The sequence below is a fragment of the Rhopalosiphum padi genome, chromosome 2, assembly GCF_020882245.1.
Source record: "Rhopalosiphum padi isolate XX-2018 chromosome 2, ASM2088224v1, whole genome shotgun sequence".
Classification (NCBI taxonomy): Eukaryota; Metazoa; Arthropoda; class Insecta; order Hemiptera; family Aphididae; genus Rhopalosiphum; species Rhopalosiphum padi.
The window spans coordinates 51,134,737-51,146,762 of NC_083598.1; the positions used below are offsets into that span (position 1 = coordinate 51,134,737).

General features: G+C 27.7%; 1 protein-coding gene across 2 annotated transcripts in view; it reads right to left on the reverse strand.

The window, feature by feature from the left end:
* Positions 1-811: 811 nt before the first annotated feature.
* The window catches only part of LOC132919474 (monocarboxylate transporter 7-like), a 29,272-nt gene continuing 18,057 nt past the window's right edge, over positions 812-12,026 (reverse strand). For both annotated transcript variants that reach the window (XM_060981118.1, XM_060981119.1), the window contains 8 exons: positions 9,348-9,567; positions 9,056-9,199; positions 8,220-8,405; positions 7,383-7,825; positions 6,851-7,106; positions 5,906-6,148; positions 3,467-3,592; positions 812-1,381 (listed from right to left, as the gene is read on the reverse strand). In XM_060981118.1, the coding sequence (XP_060837101.1) occupies positions 1,233-1,381; positions 3,467-3,592; positions 5,906-6,148; positions 6,851-7,106; positions 7,383-7,825; positions 8,220-8,405; positions 9,056-9,199; positions 9,348-9,567 (1,767 nt within the window). In that variant the 3' untranslated portion in view covers positions 812-1,232. The remainder of the gene's footprint in view (positions 1,382-3,466; positions 3,593-5,905; positions 6,149-6,850; positions 7,107-7,382; positions 7,826-8,219; positions 8,406-9,055; positions 9,200-9,347; positions 9,568-12,026) is intronic.

The window sequence follows — 12,026 nt, forward strand, 5'->3', positions numbered from 1 at the left end:
GATTACAATTCAAAATCAGAAATAGGTTTTTTACTCAAAAATGCAGTCAATGATGCCTTTTCGTTCAATGATAAAATACAAATATTGTAATGGTTTTTCGCATATTAAAATTAAATTAATTCTAAAAAAATCAATGCAATTAAATTATAAAAAAATCTTTATTTAAACTTTGACTACAGCCTTATAGTAGCTAGTGGTTCTTGCTCGTACGATTTTTACTATGTTGTACGTTTGTAAGACGGAGATAACACATGCATGTGGTGACGTGCTCTTAACAGTTTCTAATAATATGGGTATCCAACCAATTAATTCGGCTTCTTTAAAAAATCTTTAAATTATATATTACATTTAATAACTGTTATTTACTTTTATACATAAGTATTTATTTTTTTAGTATATTTTCCTCACTAAAACAAATTTATATTATATATTATTAATAAATTATAATAAATATTATAAAATATAAATACTAATATGGTAATACAATAAATTAGATAACAATAATACGTATAATAAAAAACACATCATATATGCATATAGATTGTAAATGATACAATATATGAATACAATGTATATATATTTTAAAAATATTTCTTTTATTTTTATAGTGAAAATATCTACTTTTTAAAACTTACTGATTTAAGTTATTAGTAATTTTTTATATCTCGTTAAATATTTAATAAAATAAATAATTTAGTAAGCCTCGATTATTATTGCACCTCGTCCTTATTCCTTAACCAATTTTTGATTCACCGTATGCTTGAAAAATTGCGATCCCATGTTCCACAACTTCTATTAATTACAAAGTCCGTTAAAAAGGAATTCAATTTTATATTTTAATTTTACTCGTTACATTCAACATATACACTTAAACATACAATAATATATTATAATAATGATTTATAACGTATAACAATTACAATAATATATAGTCAAATTTTACAACACAACACAACAATACACATAATATTATATTATTATATATCGTCGCGATGATCACCGATATGAGTGGTAACGCGTATACATAAAAAATTGTGATCTGAGGACGCAAAAATATACAAATTTCTATTGGTTATAAGTATAGGTAATATAATATTATATAATAATGAGCACAAAAAATACCCTTGACGGATATCATAATATAAAGTGTTGTCATGATCGACAAATAAAAACTATATGGCAGGTAAGAGTCAGATTTGTTTATCTCCTCAGAGCAATACGTGGTGTCGTGGTTAAACGCTATTGGGTCGCCTTAGTTTTCGGCCATCTTCCCACTTTTTGACTCTTCTCAGCGGATAGCATATGACCGCCGATGCGGTCAATATTATTCCGGACAAATAGAACGACATGTCATAGGTTCCAGTCCAGTCTTTGAACAGTCCTGCGCGTATAAAAAAAAAAATAAATTAAGATCTGACACTCGGGATGACAAAGTCAATTGTAGTGCTAGTGTAAGTATTATCTCCCAGTGGCGTCTAGACGGGCTAACCAGTAATAACAGTACTGTAATTTGTTGAATCGTGTTAATGAAGATGAAAGATGCGAGTTAATTTTAAAATTAACTTGACTTTTATTTTATTACAAGTAGTAAAAGTTATAAATTAAATAAAAAACGTAACTTGACTAAAATAAAAATCACTTATTTTTTTTTTTTATTCTACAATCAAACAATTTAATAAACTGTAAAAATAATATGTACATATAAAAGTGATTGACAGAAAACTAAAAGAGAGCAAGACTAACTAATGATAGAACCCTACTAATTGAAGTTATACAATATTTTTTATTATTTAGGTTAATTTCTAAGAGATTGCGGCATTAATGTCTTTTTAAACATTAAGATGGAAAATTATCTGATAACCCATATTTAATAGTGTTATTATTATGGTATTTAAAATTAATATGTTAGATTGTAATTTTTTATGAACATTCATATTTTATATAGTATATTTGTATATGTTATTTTATTACCTATTGATATTTATACAAAACAAATTACAAATATCAAATCTATAATGTTTATATTAGCATAAAAATGAACTTGACGTGACTCTAAAATTAAATAACTAATTAGTGTTAACTTCATATCATGGAAAAAAATTAATTAGTTATTAAATTAGAAGATACATTTAAAAAAAAGTAACTTGTTGAATATATACTCGTTTTTCTACAACATAGTTGAAGTAAATTAACTTTTAAAGTTTTAACCCCTTAAAGTACTAATCGGGGTGCAGTGTGATATATATTTAGTAGGTATCGATATCATACCTCGATATTGAATAATAAACGATATCGATACCAAATGCTATAATATCATAATATTAAAAACAAATTTACTGACGAATTTTTTTACACTTATAGTTAGTTATGTTTTTATATGTTTATTATTTTTTATAATCTATAGGTACCTTTACTTAAAATTAAAAAAATAGAAATAGAAATAGAATAATTAAAATAAAATATAAATTGTATTAAATTATAAATTTTTTTGTTATTAAAATATAAATAAACAAAAAATAAGAAATTCTAAGATATATTTATACCTATTTCGGAAAATATATTCGATTTGAACGTAAGATATTAATAAACCACCATATTATAGTTATACGATTGCATGAGCTCTCCAGAAAAGATGGTTTATTGTATCACGGAGAAGTTAATATAAATTATAATATTTAATTTCTTGGGATACGGATTTAATGATAAATTTAAATACAATCGATTATCATTTCTCCATAAATCCAAGTTCAACGGAGAAAAAAATTCAAGTTATTAAAAACTTCGAGGTACCGTAAACCAATTAAATGTTATGTTGTTTGAAGGAGATTATATTATAATTTGACTATAACTAATATTATAATGATAATTACAATATATTGTCAACGTTCAAGTCGTTACCAATTTAATCCATTTGCTTTCATTTTATAATAGTCAATAGATGACTTAGTTGCTACTTGCTACCTATTGTTGATAATTTTTATGAAAAATTGGATATTTGATTTGTTTATTTTTATTAACAAATGAATAATAGATACAATAGAGTTTATGAATAATTAAAATTAAATATTTGGAAAAAGGATAAATAAGAAACGAAATCTGCATCTTTATTGCACAAAAATTATGTATAGCTAACACTATTGGTTTAGGACGTCTAGGTTAATAAACATATTTGATATTTTATTTTATGTATAGCATGTTGACTATATATATATACTCGGTATACGAACCAGTCGACAAAAGTCGATTGTCTATTCAGGGCGTAGGTACTGGGTTGTAATCATATTTTATAATATTTGATTTAAACATATTAGAATACATTTTATGTGAATTATACCTAACCTGACCTGACTTAAAAAGGTGGATGGGTATTTATATATTGTCAACTTTATAAGGTATCATAATGCATTATCAGCCCGACAATAAGCATATTTATTATAAAGTTTGATAATAATTATTTTGAACTTACCCAATAACGGAGATCCAACGGCTGCTGCTACTCCTTGAAACATCAACAGGACGCCAAAAGCATTTGTAAGTAATTCAAGGCCGGTCAATTCGACTATCATGGTCGACCTCAAAGACGCGAAGCAAGCTGAAATTGTTTGTTTTTTATTTTCACATTCGTTTTACTTAATTATCAAACACATATAATCATTATAATTCAAATAATAATATGAAAATATCTTATAAGTTAAACTATTAATTTTGTAAATTATGAAGTACCTATAAATACATTACATACTAGTATACTACATCTATATAAATTCTATATATAGTAATTTTAGATCTTACATATAACTCAATTATTTTTAGAACTGAAAAAGACCTCGCTATAGAACAATTTAATATGGGACAGCAAATGATTGTAATGATGTTAGCGCACTATATATTTTGTTTTCTCCTTAAACTCAAGAGTAACATAGAAAATTTGCGTTCAACCAAACTAAACCTTGTGTGTTAGTTTAAGTATTAGATTTAATTTACCAATTACCAAACTTAAAGTTAAGAACAGTATCTGAGTCTATAGAACAAACTTTATACATTATAATTTAATATTTAAGTGAAATATGAGCATTTTTAAACTCTAATAACTTTCATATTCGCAATTTGCGCATGCAAATTTAAATATAATATAAATACTAATATAAAAACATTCCGAATGATTCAAACACGATAGGTATATTGGTATATTATAATTGAATCAATTGAAATGTTTGACGTGTATTGACTATTGAACCAACATAATAAGTTTACGAATATAGTTATAGTACCTAGGTATTTTTACGTTTGACATAGTATCTAATAAGTGCCTGCATTAATGAAACTTAATACTTTGTTAAAATTTTAAACTATTTTTTAGTTAGAAATTCACCAAGTTTTTCAAAATGTAATAAAAAATTCCTTATAAATAGTTCACACTTAATTCGTAAAATCTAAAACATGTATAAAGGCAATTATTTTTTAGTGATATTATAAGCTGACAGACCGTTTTTGCTCAGAATCGTATTTCGTATACAATTTAATTTTATCGATATATCCTTGAATTCAAATTTAACATATCCATAAGAGAGACCCACATCTTAATCTTTAAACATAATATAGTCTCATTTATTTTTCTTCCCACATAGAAAATATTAATGCTAATACTAGTTTAATTTAAATCAGCAATAACAATTATCGATAAATGATAAATAATTTGGTATCCGGTGAATTGGTCGCGAACAATTGATCGCCGGTGAATTGGTCGCCGGTGAATTGATCGCGGGCGAATTGATCGCGAATACAATTGGTCGCCAAGATAATTGATCGCCAAACGAACTTTTTTAGTTTTTTAAGTATTTTATTATCCTAGGTATATTACCGAATTTTATGTTTATTATTTTAGAATATTTAAGTATTCTTATTGTTTTATTTTTAAATAACGTACAGTTAAATGCTAATTTTAATTAAAAAAAATAATAAATAGATTATGTATATAGAGGATAATAATAATAACAATTTGATCACGGCCACGTTGATATCACCTTAACACTAAAAGGGTTAATAATAATACAAGTTAATTTGACAATTATATAATAATAAAATTACGTGACTTCACGGTATTGATAATTTAACAATGAGAAGACGTTGGCTTTTGACGAACAATTTGAGATTATGCCGCCGTGATTAGAAACGACAGAAATAAACTGATAATGCCCGTGTGGGTATATAATATCAATAATAAATACTTTATAACAATATAATGATACGAACTCGATAATGAAAATTTAAAATTAAATCAAATAAAAATTATACATTATATTGTTAATAGTTAATAATTACACATAAATAAAATAAAATAATAAATAATAATGTCAATTAATTAAATTTCAAAATATATTTAAAAATTACATATTATATTGTCAATAGTTAATAATTACACATTAAGCACATTCTGTAAATAATAATGTCAATTAATTAAATTTTAAAAATACTTAAATATTCTAAAATAATAAACATAAAATTCGGTAATATACCTAGGATAATAAAATACTTAAAAAACTAAAAAAGTTCGTTTGGCGATCAATTATTTTGGCGACCAATTGTATTCGCGATCAATTCGCCCGCGATCAATTCACCGGCGACCAATTCACCGGCGATCAATTGTTCGCGACCAATTCACCGCGAACCAAATAATTTAAATAATCATGCAAATAATTTATTTAGATAGTTATATGTTCCATCGTAAATGGTAGTGAGATACTAATTTTATAGTTAATCTCGATAAGATAGGTATACGAGTAAATGCGATAATTTTTATCTATTTATAAGGTATCCAAATAAATTTATCTAATTAGATTTAGCTATTGCACAACAACTAGTTGTGTAAGTGATGAGGTCGATGTGATAAAACTGTGGTGCTCACCCATAGAAAATCCGAACAGCGACGCGTACAAATAGTATGAGAACACCGAGTACGGGAGAAACGGCAGCAAAATGGTGTATAGGCCTCCAAACGTGAGAGACACGTTATTCACAAAGATCGGATCGATGGATTCGTAACTGGATATCCAACCGCAAATCACTCTCCCGAACGTGTTTGTCAGACCGGTCGTAGATACCAGCCACACAGCTATATTTTTGTCCATGCCCATACTGATGGCTTTTTCTATAGATGAAAATCGATTAATCAGTAATACATAAAACATATTTAAGATTGGTCTCCACTGATAGCTGAGGTCGAGAGATGCATAGTCGTTTATTGTAGATACTGGCTACACTTACTGCAAGAGCAGCTTAACCTAACCCTAACTTACTGGGCGTTTGAAAATTATGAAAATAATTATACTACTTATGATATTTTTAAAGTTTTATATAAATATAAATTAATATAATCTAATATTATGAATTCGACGTAAAACATAATATAATATACGGAACGATTACAGATCTATGTATCTTTACGTGTGACAGACGCTAATGAATGTCTGGAATAATAAGACATAACACTTTATTCACAGCACGTCTGCTAGTATATACACTATACATATTGTGGTGGAAAATGTTTACATTAGGTTATTTTTTCGTATAAATACATAGTATACCTACATATATACTCGTAATATGGTGCATGTGGATAATAAATATGAATTTATTTTGCTTAAATTAAAAAAAAAATAGGTGTATATGTTATATATACATACTACATGTAATATATATATATATATATTTTTGCTAAATCTTGTTTTATAAGCAATCGTTTTTTTTTTTTGGAAATTCCACTGTGCATCTCATGAATTTGTTTTTATCCACTACGCCACAAATCTTATAGGTTTTCAATATAAAATATAACAACATTACGCGTAGTTACCGCTAATGTACATGAACGGGACAAAAAATCCCAACAGCGTCAAAAAACCACTGCACGTCAGCACGAAGAAGGACGGAGAGGACAGAATGGAAAAATCCAACATCGTCGTGAGTGTGTGCATAGCTGACTTGTAATACTTCTTCATGTTTCTCCGGAGCGAATTGTTCTTCGAACAAGGCTCTTCGTCATCCCCCTCTTCGCCGTCGTTCCAGGCCGGTATTCTCGTCACCGACATTGCGTAGTTCAACGAGCTCACCTAAAACAACGCCTGCAAGAAATAAATAAGTCTACCCTACGGCGCGGGCGTTGCGTGTAATTGTGTAATATTTATTTTACAGCCACTACCGGCAATATCTGTATAATAAAGTTTATTATTATAGTCGATCGATAGATATAATATATGGTTTTCGATTGATGCAATTAGCGAGGTACCTACATTATAATATTTCATTATACATATATCATATCCCTCAGGCGCCGAGATTAAAAAAGTGACTGTGAAAATCACTCGGCACCTCTGGTAAAAACATACCTGTGACGAATACTGTGGTAATCTGGACAGACTTCCGCCGAAAAATCGGTCGTCCCTGTCCATCAAGTGCGCCGATACGGACGGCCTCCTCAGACTGACAGCGGATAATTTCTTTTCCGGTAAGTCGGGTGACAATCTATCCTTTAGGTACTGATTGTGTGTGTTGAGCGAATGACACGATATGCTAATGGGCCGAGGTTCAGGTGTCTGGCGACCCGACAAATGGTTGTAAATTTCTTCGGCCGTCGGAGCTCCGATTTTGACGGCGTTGTGTTTACTATCTAACGACATCTTTCTTTCGGCAATACCGTTTTTCGTCAACAGCGGCTCGTCTTCGGGTATTTTTGGTTCCATCACAACCGGATTAATAGTAGGTACTTCGACTATGGTTGGCTTCAATGGTCGGAAAAGTATACCTGCGGCAGCGCAACTCAATGCAAGCCCTAAAAAGTAAAAATGAAAACAATACTGAGATTTTCTTATTATTATTATCCACGGACTCTCGTATTTTTTTATCTCCTACATTATATAAAAATTTTATAATACGTTTAATAAGTTACAAAAATAATGATTTTTTTTTATTATGGTTCATGGTTTAAGATAGGATTTTTATTTGGAGGCGCTGACGGGTTTAGGACATGGCATGTTTGAAGAAATACATTTTCAATTCGCTTCTATAATAACACTTTATGATATTTCATAGATCATGAAAGTAATAACTATACCTACCGCGTACCACTTAGAAAACAAGTTTTTGCCATTAATAATAAACAGTTATAACTTATAACTAAACATAATAAAAACATTAGGTATTTTCTGTTTTAAAAAATAATGTACCTGCTTGGACCATAATGGTAACTCGCCAACCATATTTTTCTACCAAAAGTGCATTTAATGGCGCAAGTACAAACGTTCCTATTCCAGATCCACATACAGCTATACCTGTTGCAAGAGCTCTCCACTTGTCGAAATAAAATCCTGGTATTAATACTGCAGATACATATATCATACTAAATCCAATACCTGTAATAATGATAAAAGATTATGCATTTAATTTTGTTGCTAAGGATGATAAAAAAAAAACGAATTAATATTTATCCAAAACTATTTATTTTTATTAATACAATAATAAACATGAGACAATTAGTATTAGTTTGAAACCATAAAATATGTATACAATCGACAAGTCGTTGAAAGTTTTATTTTGTACTTGACCTAATGAACATTGAAACCTCAAGCTATAATAATAAAATAATCGTATCACGTCTAATAAATTATTATCAAACAACGTGATTATAATCTAGAACAAATAAGTAAAATGTATTGGCATGTTTTCAATAGTTTGAATACGTTGTTTAAATGTCAATGAATTTTATATTCGAATGTCTTAAGTTGTTTTCAACAAAATACGAGTATATATGCTTATTGTATCATTGAAATAATATTATGAATAATCAACTTTTTAAAAATTGAGAAAATCGTTTGAATATAGGTACTTATTATATCCATACCGATAATGTAAGATACTTAATTTTAATAGAAATTAAGTTGTTTTTACACAATTCTTCACAGATATTTTAAATAATTTAATAAATTAGATACAATTATTAATGCTTAAATAGTGAACTATGTGCATATATAATATTGGATGAAAATAAATAATTATGACTCACCTCCAATGAAGCCATAGCAGAACATAAGCTGGTACAATGATTCTACGTAAGCGGCAGAAACAAATGCAATACAGGAAATTACACTTCCAATTATTGTGACTGATCGGAAATCCACACTATTCAGAAGAGCACTTACAAATGGACCTTTCATGGACATTTTTTTAAAAATAATTTACATAAAATAGGTATGTATACAAAATACAGTGATATAATATTATTTTGAATATAATAAAATAAAATTTGAATAATCACACTGTATTCGTGAGATGATGAAATTAAAATATAGTTTTACCAGCGATCAAATAAAATCCGTTTAACAATGATCCGACTATTGTGATTTTTGATTCTGGCTCGTGGAATGTATTCACCATGTCATTCATGAGCATGCCAAAGGAGTAAATTATTCCATCTACGACGACATTACAGTAAAACGCAGCAAAAACTACTACCCATCCCCAGCCGCCATCGGGTGCGACCACAATCGCCAACGATCCTCCGGCTCCTTTTTTCATCTGAAAATACATAATAATATTATAATAGTGATAAAAGTAATTCACATTTTGTTCCATTATATATATTCTTAATAAACAAATATCAAAAAAATTTTAATCAAAATAATGGACGAAAATTACTTGAGTAGGTAGGTAGTATACTACCAGTAATAATACCTACTCAACACTTAATACAATATTAATAATATATATTTGTATTTATACGATCAGAATATTTTTCTTAAGAATAATAGCAATAGAAAAACAAATGATTTTTTAATAATTTATTTTTAGCCAAACTGACAAAATAATAATAATTAATAAAAATAATACCGTAATTTAAATTTGTTAGACAGAATCTTGTGCAGGTTGTCAACATCGTTGTGCGATTTTTTTATTAAATAATACATAAAGAAATTAAAATGTTTTTAGAGATACAAACAGGCTACTGCATAAAAAAATATAGGTAATATTAGTAGTAATAACGAGTAATATAATAAGTATATCATGTTTTTATGTTGCGCTAATTACTTTTATAATAGTAATACGCGCGTTAACAGATTAATGTTAATATAAATAATTATTATGATTTATATTAATATTATGCAGCATTCAATCAATTTTTATATTATTTATTAAAATTATTTAGAGGCAATAAATATTTAAATACACCTCTATATTATATAATATTTGTTTTTCGTAACCTCCACACATAACTTAAATAAATAAGTACTGTAATATAATATAACAGTTATTTATTTACAATATTATTATTAAAACTTGTATAATCCATAAAATGTAAAGTCTTAGTAATATTCATGATATACCTGGGCTCATTCTGAAGTGATTTATTATACCACAAAGCACTCATTAAATTGACTCTAATTTATATACCTCCGCAGTGGATTGATGGTGGTCTTAAAACGATGATGTGTGAAGTGAACCATATTTGTTTGTCGTTAATTTACTTGTAAAACGTATTATAGCACTTGTGCAATGATTGTATAACATTAAAATAACAGAGGTATATCGATGACGGCAGTGAAAAATATTTCTGGAGTAGGTACCTACTATATATATGTATAATTGTATTATATATAGTATATACGTTTATAATAGTAATATGTTTATGGTCAATATGCAGAGCGGAAGTTTTCTGCAGCACAATGAAATAATTGCGCAATTTTATTGAATATACAATTTTTAGCACTACATAACTACAGTGTAAATATGATTATATTATTATTGTTATTTGACGTATTATACAATAGTTTGACGATCTGATAAAACCTATAGATAAATAAAATCTATATAATGTATTTTGTACACTAATAAATCGATAATAACTTTTTAAACACGAATAATAATATATTGTTAGTGGTGTGAGTTTTAAACTATGACGGCAATCGTTTTCTTTTCGAAACGAAGACGATATAGCAGAGCATAAAAATAATATTGATCTTTCGAATTTTAAAATGTATGTTCATGAAAATTCCAAAGTTGTATATGTCAATGTTAAGGCGCAGAAAAAAATGTAATGTCATATACACATATACAGGGCAATAATTTAAATTTAAATATTGATTTTATTAAAACATCAAGTAAAGGTCTTCACAATATCCCGAAAAATTTGTATCCACCACTTCTCCAATTATCTAAACTTTAAATGAAGTTATCAGTTTTAAAAAAACTCTATTCGTTATATTTAATACTAATCAATATGTTTAAAAAATATATTCTGCTTCTGTTAATAAAATTAAAAGTCAATTGGTAGATCGCTATGAAAAATATGAAAAATATTTTAAAAACTTAAAAAAAACAATCTGACTCAGAAAATTAGAGCCGCAATTTAATCGGATTGCTTAGTAATTTATATATAATGCGATTTTTGTACTTCACGTACGAAATAGTTGTAGCTAAGAATTGATAACATTATAATATAAGAATGTTTTTATTAAGTACCTATATTTTTTATTTTAGTATAACGAAATTCAAATTGAAATTAATTAAATAAAGTCTGTTGTATTGCAATACGTTCATCGTATTGTAATAATAAATTCGTTATCCGAACGACGCAAGAAAGATCACCTGTTGTAGTAGCCAGTAGGTATTTGTAGACACTGAGCAAATCATTGACGCATTCGGTATTTTAGAACACATCTTAACATTTGTGTTTAGGTAACACACCAGGCTATATTTTACTTGCCTGTAAGTCGAACTATTTTTGCAAAATATACCCCTTGAATAAGAATGATGTCCTTAGCCGATAACAAATCGTATTATTTTTTGTATCTATATACGCTTACTAAAATCTTTCTTGTATAAGTAATACTTTTTGGTACATTGATTTTAATTATGCATAACTTGATATCAAAAAGTCAAATGTCATTATTTCCATAAAACAAATATTATTAAATAATATTTCATTATATTATGCTCTGCGGCCTCTACCAAAGACGCAAGACGATTGTTGAGAATAA